At 39.5% G+C, this 15,374-nt stretch overlaps 1 protein-coding gene across 1 annotated transcript in view; it reads left to right on the forward strand.

The window, feature by feature from the left end:
• The window catches only part of LOC136874663 (uncharacterized), a 159,487-nt gene that overhangs the window by 71,879 nt on the left and 72,234 nt on the right, over positions 1-15,374 (forward strand). Inside the window, exon 2 of the mRNA XM_067148294.2 lies at positions 6,602-6,775. Coding sequence (XP_067004395.2) covers positions 6,602-6,775 — 174 coding nt within the window. The remainder of the gene's footprint in view (positions 1-6,601; positions 6,776-15,374) is intronic.

Genomic DNA, 15,374 nt, shown 5'->3' on the forward strand with positions numbered 1-15,374 from the left:
GCATTTGCCTGGAGTGAAAATGGGAAACCACGGAAAACCATCTTCAGGGCTGCCGAAGCCGTTTTGGTAGGTCCCATCCCGTCTCAGTCCAGTATTGTTGGAAGATGCGGAAATATGCCAGCCTCGTATCAGTAAATAACAATTATACTATTATTTATTTATTTATTTATTTATTTATTTATTTATTTATTTATTTATTTATTTAATGATGAACATGACAGGCTGTCGCCCAATTATGATGTTGAAAAGATACAGTACAGTACAATTTATTAATAATTACACTACTAAACATTAACTGAAAAACAAGACAATACAAAGAATACAATGAACTACCCAAACAAGACAAAGCTGGTAATAAAATAAATATATACAGTTACTACAATAATAATTATTTTACAGTGGTGCCTAATACAAAGTAACACAATCAGTTATACAGTTAAATTACACAGTCTTAGTCTTAAAACAAGTACGAAATAAACATGACTCGTGGTGCAAAATAATATTCTAAAAAGAGAAATAAAGTGTTTAATTTATAGGTCATTTAAAAACTATGGATTCAAATAGAATACAAGAACAATTAGAATGAAATCAGACGTGCAGAAAACGGAGATAATATTCAACAGTATGTGTATTATAGGAAAGTATCACACGCCAATTCAAAGTTTATTTGATTCATGAAAAAGATATCCAAATTACATGTACTTAATTTATTATAAAGTTTCAGAATTTTATTGAGAGGAGAATTCTTATGTGCTTCTGTGTAGCATTTCTTAATGTAAAATAATTTCTTGAACCTGCCAGGCTTCTGAGGAACGTAAAATGGAATATTTCCAAGTAACTCTTCATCATTAATTTTCCTATTCAACATTTCATACAAAACTAACATCATGTACTTTTTACATCTTTGTTCCAAAGTTTTAACACCATAGTGTGATGACATTGTGGAGAAGACAGAAATGTCGGGTACTCGTGTGGCTGTTTCCAGTACACATACTTTAAGAACTGCTACTGTACTGTATCAATTAATTTGATCTACTTAGTCTCTGAAGGACTCCAGATAATAGAACCATATTCTAGTTTCGGTCTTACTAATGAGTTGTATAAAATAAATAACGTTGTACGTTGAAAATTTAACGAATTTCGAAATATGAAACACAAATGCCTATACATGGACGCCCATATGACAGATTGTAGGGTGGCTGGGCAGACCTGGGGGTATGATTTATTTTTAATATTTTGGAAGATTAATGGGACTTGCATTCCGCGGTAAAATAACATCCAAGGTATCCCCTGCGTATTCTTGTTGGTGGGGGGCGGTACTACCACTTATACGTAATATCGACTTTTAAATCATTTTCTTGAAAGAAAAACACCTGACTACATTAGATGTTTGCCTTTCCCTGATGGCTAGTGGGTGGAGAGGCTGCGGCCCCCCCTTGTCCCCGGTCATGTGCACCCTCGTTCCCATAGGCTCTATTAAAAATACATTTAATGTGACTTCCAAATTTAAAATCAATAGTGAACTGAATACCTAAATCAATATTTGTGGTGACTTCTTTCAAGACGGAACCGTTGATGTAATAAGTATACCCGGTGTGCTGGCAAGGAACCAGTAAGAAGCAAGATATGCTTAAATAACAACATTTTGGAAAGAGTAAACGATTTTAAATACCTCGGCTACACACTGTCTTTCTTTGAAGAACTAGACATACCTGAGAAAATTTCCAAATTCAAGAGATGTTTGAGAATCATCAATAAAGATTTTAGACTATCATTATTTCAAAAACACACCCGTACACGAATCTACAAAACCTTGGCAAGAATTGTACTTTGCTATGGAAGTGAAGCGCGAACCCTGAGGAAATGCGATGAGAGAAGAATAACTAGAGCTGAAATGAAGTACATGCGGCGAACAGCAGGTGTCACTAAGTGGGAACACAAGAGAAATACCGAAGTGCTGAATGAACTTAAAAGCAGACCCATATTGGAATACATCTATGAATACCAGAGAAATTGGCTGCAACACCTAAACAGGATGGACAGAAGCAGGATCCGTAAAGCAGTCATAAACTACTGCCCCGGTGGGAAGAGATCTCTGGGACGCTCCAGGAACATATGGCGTGAAAATTTTGTATAGACCGTAACAGTTCTTCCGTAGGACTAATACGTGAAAGGATGATGATGATGATGATGATGATGATGATTTACATTGAATGGTAATTTATTATCCTTACTCCACAATGATATAGCATTTAGATCATTTTGTAAATTCCTTCAGTTATCAGTGGTTTTAATCGAAAAAAAAAACTTTTAGATAATCGACAAAGAGTAATACTTCAGACTTAGACACGACAATCAATGTGACGGTGGGTTGATACAGGTATCAATGCCAACGGAGGGCATGCTGAGCATTTCATGCAAGAGACAGTTCCATGTGTTCTGCTGGTAATTTCTGTTGTAGTGTGTTATGACGAATAAATAAATAAATAAATAAATAAATAAATAAATAAATAAATAAATAAATAAATAAATAAATAAATAAAACGGCGCAACTTGAATGTGATATGGAAATCTACCCATCTCTTCATAATCTGTTTACCCTCCAGGGTTGGTTTTCCCTCGGACTCAACGAGGGATCCTACCTCTACCGCCTGGAGCGTGAGACATTGGATCGGGAGATACAACTCTCTTCGGACGTAATGAGAGATCATTTGAATACCAAAAAGCAGTCTCTTAGAAATGGCATTTAATACAAGGACTCGGCTGGATTAGAGTATTATCAGTGGATCACTTGGGCGTCGTACCCGCCGTGATGAAACAGAACATTGAACATGCTTTGTGGAGGAACTGATCGAATCTCATCAAGGGGACAACGTTTCAGCATTTACCAGTATGTCGTCAAACAAACGACACTGAAATGTTATTTACTTGTGTTGGTACGGTAAAAATATGTGTACCATCCATCACGTGCCAAACATTGTTCAACAGGGGAGAATGACCAGTACCTCGCCCAGGCTGCCTCACCTGCTGTGCTGAACAGGGGCCTTGTGGGGGTATGGGAAGATTTGAAGGGATAGATAAGAGAAGGATGCGGCCGTGGCCTTAAGTTAGGTACCATCCCGACATTTGCCTGTAGGAGAAGTGGGAAACCATGGAAAACCACTTCAGGATGGCTGAGGTGGGAATTGGACCCACCTCTACTCATTTGACCTCCCGAGGCTGAGTGGACTCCGTACTTTTCAAATTTCGTGGCAGAGCCGGGAATCGAAACAGGGTCTCCGGGGATGACAGCTAATCACACTAACCACTACACCACAGAGGCGGCATTTATTTACTCATTAATTAATTAATTCGTTCATTAATTCCTTTCCCACCAGAAACTTGTCCCTCGAACGATAATGCATGATGCAGCAAGACGGAGCTATAGCCCACGCCGCGGGGGAGTCACTCATCCTTCTGCAACGACACTTTGGAGATCGATTAATTTCTCGTGGACCTCCCTCCATTCCTGAATAGTTGACGACAAAACATGACGACCTCACCTCTCCAGCGGCAGCCCGGTGTCTATTAGTGGTTTATAGGATTGACTATCTCTACTGTAGCCGGAGTTACCAAATCGTCCACAAGACTCTACACTAAGAAAGGGTAAAGACTGAAGAGAGTGTGAAGAAAGTGGTTTGGCCACCTCTCCCACCAAACAAGGATCACTTAGAACTCGTTAACTCAGCAGGGTGCAGGGTGTAATTGACAGTTTCGCTTCCAGAAACTGAGGCCGTCATGTTGTGTCCCCAACTACACCTTTCCTGCTCCCCAGATCTCACGGGGTCCCAGAAATTGCCTTGACCTTAATTAAGCTCCTGCCCTGCTTGGTGTGAGCTGGACCGAGTGATACCGAAACTGGAGCTCTGGCTTTCCGAAACCGTTTTAAGAGGTTCCGTCCCATCCGGAATTATTTGGTGGTGCGGAAATATGCCAGCCTCTCGTCAATAACAACATTTATACATATGGAGTATGTTGAAAGAATCCGTTTTCAAGACAGATCACCCACCTAGAAATATTCCAAATTACGCGTTGGGCCGGGCTGAGTGGCTGAGGCGCTGGCCTTCTGACTCCACCGTAGCAGGTTCGATCCTGGCTCAGTCCGGTGATATTTGAAGGTGCTCAAATACGTCAGCCTCGTGCCGGAAGATTTACTGGCATGTACAGGAAATCCTAAGGACTAAATTCCGGCACCTCGGCGTGGAACGTAAAGTCAATTGTTTTTAATTTTTTTTACAAGTTGCCTTACTTCGGCCCGACACAGGTAGGTCTTATGGCAACGATGGGAAAGGAAAGGGCTAGACGTGGGAAGGAACCGGCCGTGGCCTTAATTAACGTACAGCATTTGCCTGGTGTGAAAATGGGAAACCATGGAAAACCACCTTCAGGACTGGCGGCAGTGGGGTTCGAACCCACTATCAGCCTAATACTGGATACTGGCAGCACTTAAGTGACTGCAGCTATCGAGCTTGGTATTATTATTATTATTATTATTATTATTATTATTATTACGCGAGAATATAACATCACTTTTGTGTCCTTAGAGGAACGTTTGTGTGACAAGATGTTCAATAATACTTTTTTTTTTGCTAGGTGCTTTACGTCGCACCGACACAGATAGGTCTTATGGCGACGATGGGATAGGAAAGGCCTAGGAGGTGGAAGGAAGCGGCCGTGGCCTTAATTAAGGTACAGCCCCAGCATTTGCCTGGTGTGAAAATGGGAAACCACGGAAAACCATTTTCAGGGCTGCCGATAGTGGGATTCGAACCTACTATCTCCCGGATGCAAGCTCACAGCCGCGTGCCTCTACGCGCACGGCCAACTCGCCCGGTTTCAATAATACTGAGAAACGTTATGAACAATGTTTGGCACGTGATGGTACACATATTTTTACCGTACCAACGCAAGTAAATAACATTTCAGTGTCGTTTGTTTGGCCACATACTGGTGAATGCTAAAACGTTGTCCCTTTGATGAGATTCGATCAGTTCCTTCACAAAGCATGTTCACTGTTCTGTTTCATCTCGGCGGGTAGGACGCCCAAGTGATAATACTCTAATCCAGCCGAGTCCTTGTATTAAATGCCATGTTTAAGACGCTGCTTTTTGGTATTCAAATGATCTTTCATTACGTCCGAAGTCCCAGGCAAATCTTCCGTGAAGAGAGACTAGTAAGAGAAAGAAAGATAACGTAAGATTTTTCTTTACGCTTCTTTTGCTTGTTTATTATTCAATAATGTCCTGTTATCTGTTACGCTTCGAGGGCTTTTAGCGAATTACAGCGATCATGAATGAGTTATCGCCGCATAAATATCACATCAGAGGAACAGTTTCGAGATTCTCCTCGGTACTCCAGGCAATTTAAAATACTTCCTTTGATCGTCAGACAGGGCGGAACATCGTAATGTTACTTGCTATATGTCTCATGTAAAGTACAGGAAACAACCTTTAACCATTACATGTACTCAGCGCCCATCTGTATGTTTATTGGTCTGTCGTTAGATCAGTAGCCTTCGATTAACTTGACTTTGACGTCCGAGCAATTTCACATGCTAAGCGGTTGGCTGTGAGGAAGGCAAGACCGAGCAGAGCGGTTTGCATAGAACGATCACCGTTCAATCTCGTGGGAGCAATGCCAAGATCTCCATTCAATGCAAACATTCGTAAATAGAAAATGTGAATTATTTTCCGTAGAACTGTAAGTTAAAAAAAAATAACGTGCAAGAGTGAATATTCGACGACTCCTAATATTTTCCTTGCTGACCGAGAAGAGATCTTGTCGAGGGTTACTGAATAATATTCAAGCTATCGGTTTTTTTATGATTATGAAAATACTTTTATTTTCAACATTTCTTCATCCAATATGGCAGTTTCGATCCTGGCTCAGTCCGGTGGTATTTTAAAGTGCTTAAATACGTCAGCCTCGTGTCGGTAGATTTACTGGTACGTAAAAGAAATCTTGCGGGACTAAATCTCGGCACCTCGGCGTCTCCGAAAACCGTAAAAGTATTTAGTAGGACGTTAAGTGAATAACACTGTTACTAATTTTACTTCATAACTTCCACGTATGAACACTGTAAATATAAGAAAAGCAGTACTAAAAAATTTTCCTTCATCATACAATTAGATTTTTAGTTCCTGTGTTTCCTAGTAAAATAATCCATCACAAAGACTAGAAAGGTAGAGGTGGTGGTGGTGGTTTTATTGACCACATCAATGAGATTATCAGCACTCAGTATCTTATATGGAAAGTAGATCCTGAAGTATTCACCAATATTTAATGTGTGAATTTTGCGAACACACATTAATTCACTTTGCTGTAGAGTAAATTTCGCTTCTGTCAAAGTGCACATAGTGCACAAATGATCCACAAAAACACAAATGCAATGGAATCAGCCAATCGTTGTTTAGGTCTAGGGATAGTAGTGGGAACAGCCCGTCGGTTGCAGGAAGAATCAACCACATTGGACATAAACAATGAGATAGGTCAACGATGCGTCTGTAACAACACGCGATCAAATATTTCCCCTACACTACAAAACATACTTTATATGTTCCAGGTCGTGTTCCTAATCGCTGCAGCAGTGTTCCTGGCTGCAAGCACAGACTGTTCTTCGCCAGTGTGGTGGTTCTTTCCTCTCATCGCCTTCGTCATCATCATCGTGATGTGCATCATGTATGCGCTCTTCATGCTGGGCTATGCTGAGGACAACATCAACCTATGGGTCAAACTGGTAAAGTATCGCATGTTTATGTTTCAGTGTTTCATGAGTCAGTGACCTGCACAGATTTCTTTATGTATTTGTAAGATGCTTCCTTTCACAGACTACTATAAGAACGATGAAAATGTGCATTTGAATTTTCCAAGTTGCTTTCCGTCGCATTGACACAGATAGGTCTTATGGCGACGATGGGACAGGAAAGGACTAGAATTGGAAAGCAAGCGGCCGTGGCCTTATTTAAGGTACAGCCCCAGCATTTGCCTGGTGTGAAAATGGGAAACCACGGAAAACCATCTTCAGGGCTGCCGACAGTGGAGCTCGAACCCACTATCTTCCGAATACTGGATACTGGCCGCACTTAAGCGACTGCAGCTATCGAGCTCAGTTATCTGAATTTTCGAAGCATGGAAAACATATTTTGGTTTTCAGTTATGGTACGTGTAATTGTGAAAATCGACGTTCCTTTTTATCTTTTGCCAGCTGTATCTTAAGCAGTGACGAATGCTATTACACCTGAAGACTTCCGAAGATGGCGAGGAAGGAAGGACTCACAAAGGAAGGGTGCACACACGTTAAATGAGCCTAGAATAACACAATGGGACGCCGCAGCGTTCATATAGAGTGAAGGCATATGACGCTGTTGATGGTGATTCGTTCGTCTAATGGAGACGGTAAGCCCTGAGCAGACCCCTTGGTGTTACTTAACACGAGTAGGTTATGTTCCGATACCGTGAATTTTCATCATCGGCATCTCAAACCTCTAGGCGCAGGTCACCCATGGATGTCAAATAGGTGAACCAGTCGAACAGAACATGTCTTCGGGCACTCCTGGCGCTAAAAGCTATACTCTACACAAAATAATAAATAAGCGTATAGCCCGATTAGGAAACTTCCGATCCCAAGTTTTACGATCACCACCTTCTTACGTCTTCTTCTTCTTCTTCTTCTTCTTCTTCTTCTTATTATTATTATTATTATTATTATTATTATTATTATTATTATTATTATTATTATTATTCCATGTCCAGGAACACCTAAATCATAAAACCCCTTCCGAAACTTGCCAATTATTATTATTATTATTATTATTATTATTATTATTATTATTATTATTATTATTATTATTTCTCCGTTTCGGTCTCCTACGGACCACATGACAATTTCAATGCTTCATCCTTTGTTATTTTTTCCTCCAATATTTCTTCTTCTGCTCTTGCCTCCCTTTCCTCTCCATTTTGAGTCTGTTTTCTTTCCCTTCCGACCTTGGAATCTTTCCATTTTTAACGCTTTCTTTCTAAATATCTCTCTCTGTGCTCCTTCTTCTTCTCTTACGTTGTTTCTTTCCACATCTCTTTTGACATCATGAATCCAGGTTGTTGTTGACTTCTTGTTCCAAAGCTATTTGAAGATCTGTTTGGTTAACATGTTGTCAACCATTCTGTATAAATGTCCAAAAAATATCAATCGCCTCTTCCGCATTGTATCTGTTATGTTTTCTATGTTCCGGTATATTTCATCATTACTTCTTGATTTCCAGAGCTCTGTAGTTCTCAGCGGATCGAGTATTTTCCGTATAATTTTTTCTTTCCAGTATTTCCAATTTATTCAGCTTGTAATTCAGTACCAGCCATTCACTCGCGTATAGGAATTCCGGGTTGACTACTGTGTTGTAGTGTTGTATTTTAAGTTTCATTTTAGATAAACACTTTTAGTTGTAGATATTCCTAGTTATACCGTCCAGCTCCATGGCTAAATGGTTAGCGAGCTGGCCTTTGGTCACTGGGGTCCAGAGTTCGACTCCCGGCAGGGTCGGAAATTTTAACCAGCATTGGTTAATTTCGCTGGCAAGGGGGCTGGGTGTCATCTTCATCATCATTTCATGCTCATCACGACGCGTAGGCCGCCTATGGGCATCAAATCAAAAGACCTGCACCTGGCAAGCCGAACATGTCCTCGGACACTCCCGGCACTACGCCATTTCATTTCTAGTTATACCGCATGCTCTTTCCATCTTGTGTATCCTCTCTTCTACAGCGGATTTTTCCAAGCTATTTTCTCGAATTGTTTCTCCCAAATATTTGAATTTATTTACCTTCCTTATTCAACCAATTTCTGTTATTAGAAATTCTGGATCATTTCTTTTTATGTTTGTCATAAACTTCGCTTTTTCTACAGAAATTCTTAACTCTAGAACATTAACCCTTGGTACATTTTACGACGGTAGGTAGCAGAACGGTATAGTTTATTGCCTTCCGCGCATGCGTGCCTGCCGTCATTTTGTGAACCGGTAGCTGATTTTTTTCGAGCAGTTATTGACTGTGGCATGTGCGATTGCTGATATCTTTGCTCATTCTTGTAATAATTAGGTGGGTGTCGTCATATTGACGAACGGTTAGTGATAGTGTGAACTTAAAAGTATAATGTGTCTTCATGCCTTTTTTACATTTACACTTATTTTATTTATTTTCTTGGTAGTTTTGGTTTCTTTGCAATGTAAATAACCCACATTCATAATTTTACGGGTTTATTTGAATATGTTGTATTATAAAATTCATTTCTTATAAAACGTGTTCATTTAATACATATTTTTTGTCTGTCAAGTTTTCTATATTTAATAAATAATCATAAAAAATTATTTAATATCTACGTATTTTGATTCATGATAAGTTTACGACACTATAGGCACCCTAAATAACCAAAATCTTGCCAAATATAAGCTGTTACGTAAAAAATATAACAATTATGATTTGGAGTAGTCAAATTTACGAAGGGTTAGTAATAATGTGTGGCGAAATAGGGTTAGTGTTCTAGGGTTAAACCTGTTCTGTTGGCTATTTCTTCCAAGAGATCGACTTGTATTGCTGCATTTTTCAGGTTTTCTGAAAATGTGACAAAATCTTCTGCAAATGCTAGACAGTTTATTTCAACACTTCTGTTCTTTTTTTCGAGTGTTATTGGCGATAGTTTGTGTTCTTTCAGTTTTTCATTCCAAATTCTTAGTATTTTCTCCAGGACGCAATTGAATAGGAATGGAGATAAAGCATCACCTTGCCTTAATTTATTCTACGTAATTCAGATATTTTACCCATAAATTATTATTACTTACATCGTTATGCCCTACTTAGGAGCTCGATTGAACCAGCTTAGCTGATGTGTTGGCCTTCTTCTGCTCCCAAAATCTCTTCATCCTCTCGCTGAGCTTCTTCCTTCGTTCTTCTGTCCAAGTTATAGTGGTTCTGGTGTCTTCAAACTGGTGATTGTCGATTTCGGTTCTCAATTTACATTTGTCCTGTATAACGTCTTCCGAGATGTTGATTTCCTGGAGATCTGTTTCAGTTTCAAAAAGCCAGCTGTTCTTCGTTTCATATGAAAGGGCCAGGTTGAGAATTCTTTTAATTGGTCTGTTACTGTTCATTCTCATAATGTGTCTATAAAATTTCAGACGTCTTTTCCGAAAAGTGTGAGATATTTTTTCAGAAAGACAATATAGTTCCTGGGATGATTTTTTCCTCCGCATTCCCTCTATACAAACTGGGCCAAAAAATTTCTAAAAATTTTCCTTTCCTGTTTCTCTATGTCCTTGGTCCGCCACCAATGATTGCAGTTTCTGAAGCATATAACGCTTCAGGTTTGATTACTGAATTTCTAAGTTTTGCTTTCCGAGATATTTAATTTTTGTTTCACCTGTTCCAAGTGACCCTGTAAGCTTTCTGTAACTCGGAAATTCTTTCTTTATTTGCTTCGCAGTTTGAACCAGAGGGCTGAATAATTTCTCCTAAATATCTGAATAGGTTCACCTGAAAGATTTTGCCGAATTTAGTTACCATAAATATCGTGAAGCTCCTTCCATGTATTGAGTTTTCTCATGCGAGATTTTAAGCCCCGTTTTGATGGCAATTTCATGTCATTTTTCAATTAAATGAATTGCTTCTTGCCTGTTATTGGAAAGGATTGCTATGTCATCCGCAAAGGCCAGACAGTGCAAGTAGTCTACCAAGGGTTATTCCTTTAATTTCCTCTTCTCAGGTCCTGATTACTTTCTCAAGTACGCGATTGAACAGTAACGGAGATATTCCATCTCCTTGACGGACCCCGGTGTTTATAGTAAAAGGCTCAGATATTTCGCCTAAGAATTTATCTTTTGAAGTAGTGCCAGTTAATGTTTGTCTGATTAATGCCCTTGTTTTTTTATCCACTTGAAATTATTCTAGAGTATTGAAAAGTGTTATATGCTTCTTTGGAATCTAAAAATTTTATTATTATTATTATTATTATTATTATTATTATTATTATTATTATTATTATTATTATTATTATTATTATTATTATTATTCATTCAACTTCGCTAATCGGCCAACTAGGGACCACGATAAGCCTCACTTTACATTCTGGCATTTGTTCATCTTTCGCTTGATCCACATCGTCTTCATTAGCTCACTGTGTTTAGCACGACGTTCTTCTGTCCATTTAGCACCAGTTGCCCGTTTTTCGTCCCGAAAAGTCCCAAAAGTCTTGATGGCTGCTCTGAAAAGATTTCGCTTTAGTGCATCTTCTGCTTGTAGGCCCAATTCTTTAAGATCTTTCTTGACATTAACGTACCATCGAATTGCCGTTTTTGGTTTTGAGTCAAATATACTGAAGATACGTTTCGTCCATCGAGAGTCTATCATCCGTCGTATATGACCGTAGAAGCGAATTCTGCCTTTACGCATTGTGTCCGTGATCTTCTCTATCTTAGAGTATACTTCTTGTCTGGATTTTCTAATGTAGATGCCATTTTTATAGTTTGGGCCAAGTATGGTGTGTAGGATCTTTCTTTCTTTCCTCTCTAAATCCGCAAGCAAACATTTCTCAGACAGGATAAGGCATTCAGATGCATACAGCTTTACTGGTTTGATGACAGTGTTGTAGTGACGAATTTTTGTGTTCAGGGAAAAGCACTTTTTGTTGTATATGTTGCGGGTGGTTTGGAAAGTGACATTTTCTTGATTCTTGCTTTTATGGCCTCTTTGTCAAGTCCATTTTGCTGAATCCATTCCTCAAGGTATTTAAATTTACTAACACGGTTTATCGTTCCATATTTGGTGTTTAGTTGTGCCGTATCATCTTTGATATTTGACATTACTTCTGTCTTTTGAAAGGAAATTTGTAAACCTGTTTGTTCTGCTACTTCCTTCAACACATTGATCTGTTCTGTTGCGCTTCCGAAATTTTTTGTCATAAGGGCTATATCATCAGCGAACGATAAGCAATCTATTTCCACTCCGTTTTTCTTTGTCCCAATCCTTACGGATTTGTAAAGGTTTCTTTCTTTTAACGCAGTACGCAGTTGAACAAAAAAGGTGACATCCCATCTCCCTGTCGAACGCCTGTCTTGATCTCACAGGGTTCAGAGAGACATCCTCGGAATTTTACTTTGGATTTGGTATTAGTTAGTGCTGCCCTTATTATCGCCAGCAGTTTCTTATCGACTCCCATTTCCGCAAGGATGCTATGCAACACATCACGGTCGATGGAGTCGTATGCTTTCCTGAAGTCTACAAATGTAGATACGTAGGTTCGACCTCTCATGATATGGTATCTTATTATGGTTTTTAGGTTAAGTATCTGTTCTGCACTTGATCGGCCTTTTCGGAAACCTGCTTGGCATTCCCCGAGTTTGTGTTCAACTTGCTGTTCTAGTCTTTCAAGGATGGATAGTGACAGGATCTTGTAGGCTACTGACAGAAGAGAAATTCCACGGTAATTGTTCACATCTCTTATATTTCCTTTCTTGTGTAAAGGATGGATCAAGGCTAGCTTCCAGTCCCCTGGTAGTTGTTCATTTGCCCATATATCTACAATGGTTTGGTGTAGGGTGTCAATTGCTTCTTCCGGGGCATGTTTCCACAGTTCCGCAATCATGGAGTCTTCACCAGGAGCCTTGTTATTTTTCAGTCTCTTTGTGTGGCGTTTGATTTCATCGCGATTTGGTGGAGAAGATGGCAGGTTTTGGCTCACTGGTTTGTTTGTTTTGATGGGATTGGCTGGTTTTTCACAGTTTAGAAGGTCGTTAATATACTTAGCTAAGATTTCGCAGTTTTCTTCATTTGATGTTGCAAGAGTTCCATATTTCCTTAGAAAGCAAAGGGAAGGTGTCTTGTATCGTTGTACGTTCTTTTTAAAATTTCTGAAGTATTCACGGGTCTCACCTCTATGAAAGTCTTGTTCAATCTTGTCCAGTAGTTCCTTTTCATACTTGCGTTTCTCACTGCGTATTAATTTTGCTGTTTGTGCTTGTTGTGTTTTGTACATCTTCCAATCTTCTTCTTTTTTCGAGGAGTAATAATTTTTCCAGGCATTCAGACGATCCCCTAAGGTCTTCTCGCAGTTATCGTTCCACCACGTGTGCTACTTCCTCTTCTTGATTTCGGCCACTCCTTTTGCAGCTTGTATCATCTGCTTTCTCGTGCTGTTGAAGTCTTTTTCCACTGGTTGGGCAAGTTCCTTGAATTCATTCTCTCTTTCTCTGAGCTTTTTGTGTCAAAGCGAAATATGGTAGGTTCGTTCTTATTTTTGTTGACAGGGATTGGCCGAAACTTGATTAGTGATACGTAGTGATCTGTGACTATGTTTATTTCCTTTTTTACGGTAACGTTCATGATTTCCGGACTGTATCTTCGAGATATAGCAACATGGTCAATTTGGAACTCTCCTATTGTTTTGTTTGGGCATCTCCATGTCATCTGTTTTCTTGGTAAGTGACGAAAGTGTGTAGACATCAGTTGGAGGTTGTGGTTATGACATAGTTCAACGAAGCGTTCTCCAATCTTGTTAGTTCTTTTGTGTGCTGGGTAGAGCCCAACAACTTCCCTGTGTTTCCGTTCACGTCCTACCTGTGCATTAAAATCACCCATTATGATCTTGACGTGGTGTTTTGGGATTTTCGTTAATCTGGCATCCAGGACGTTCCAGAATCTATCTGTGCCTTCCAGGTTTTTTTGGTTTGTTCGTTAGTTGTAGCATGTGCATTGACTAGCGTATATGTTTCATTTGCACAACGCAGGAATAGTAGGCATAACCTATCATTAACAGCTTCGAAATTTGAGACTGGCCTGAGGATTCTGGTGTTGACAGCAAAAGCTGTACCGAAGATAGGAGTGTTTTTCATTACTCCCTTATGGGTTTTTCTCTTGAAAAACCGATACCCTTCAGACTCAAACGTATCTTCGTCAGTGAAGCGAGTTTCTTGCAAAGGCATTACTGCGATTTTATCTTCGTGGAGGGCATTGGTCAACTGTTTCATCTTACCAGTTTGTATTAGACTGTTTATGTTGAACGTTGCCAAAAAAAGTCTTAGATATGGGTTTCAGCTTTCGTGACTGTTCAGGATTTCCAAGACGCTCCGACTCGTCTTTAGCATGATGTTGCATCCCCCCCCCCCCCGCTTGTCGGCGACGGTGGATTTATTTGAAAAGTAGCCACCTGGGGCATTAACTTCATGTCTTTGTTTTACCATCATGCTTTAGAAACTTTAGCTTAGCTTAGAGCAAATTGCTCATTCTGAATACAACCAAGGTTGTTAGCCCTAGATGTTCTCCGCCTGCGGGCAGGCATTTCCTCCTTACCCGAATAGTTATGGTTTTCCCGCCAATACTCGGGTGGCTGATTGCAGTGGTTTCCCACTGGGAGATGGGTTCGCCACATCCCTACGCCATAAATTATTATTATTATTATTATTATTATTATTATTATTATTATTATTAAATACTCCTATTAAATATATGATAGTATAGAAGGTTGTGAAAGGGTGTGGTTCGAATTCCTAATACCATCTAAAACTTGTCAGTTGCCAACCTTCTGTCCTCTTGTGTGCAGGGGATTTCAGGAGAAAGAGTCGAGTATCAGAAATGTTAAAGGAACTTGGGTGGGGAACTTTAAGTAAGAGAAGGGAGAAACCTAGACTTATAGGATTATATAGAGCTTATACAGGAGAAGAAGCGTGGGGAGATATCCGTGAGAGGCTTCAGTTGGAAAATAATTATATCGGCAAGACTGACTACAAATATAAAATTAGAAGGAATTTTAGCAGAAGCGATTGGGGTAAATTTTCATTCATTGGGAAGGGTGTGAAGGAGTGGAACAGTTAACCAGGGGTAGTGTTTGATCCTTTTCCAAAATCTGTACAGATATTCAAGAAGAGAATAAACAGGAACAGAGAAAATAAATGAAATGTTAGAGGGCATTCGACAAGTGCAGATTAATGTAAATAAAAAATGTGTGTGAATAAATTAATTCCATCCCCTGGTCTAAGGAGTTTGGACAGCCAAAGTAGGAGACTCCCTGTAGGGGTGAAGTACAGTGGGGACTTCGAGGGCCCTGGGACCGCTACGGTAGCTGTGAAGGCCCTTCAGGAACTCTGAAAAGTGGTGGCAAAAGGGGCTCTGGTTAAGGCGCAGCAGGTCGTTATGCTACTTAGATTCCAGAATGTGTAAAAAAAAAAAGTAAATAAATGCAATGTAAAGTTTAATCTTATACCAGTTGTATAGTATCATTTGAAGTAATTCCACATACTGTATATCAGTTGACTATATTTGTAAGTAGTACAGGAGATATTATAAGTAGAATTGTG

The sequence above is a fragment of the Anabrus simplex genome, chromosome 5 (assembly GCF_040414725.1).
Source record: "Anabrus simplex isolate iqAnaSimp1 chromosome 5, ASM4041472v1, whole genome shotgun sequence".
Classification (NCBI taxonomy): domain Eukaryota; kingdom Metazoa; phylum Arthropoda; class Insecta; order Orthoptera; family Tettigoniidae; genus Anabrus; species Anabrus simplex.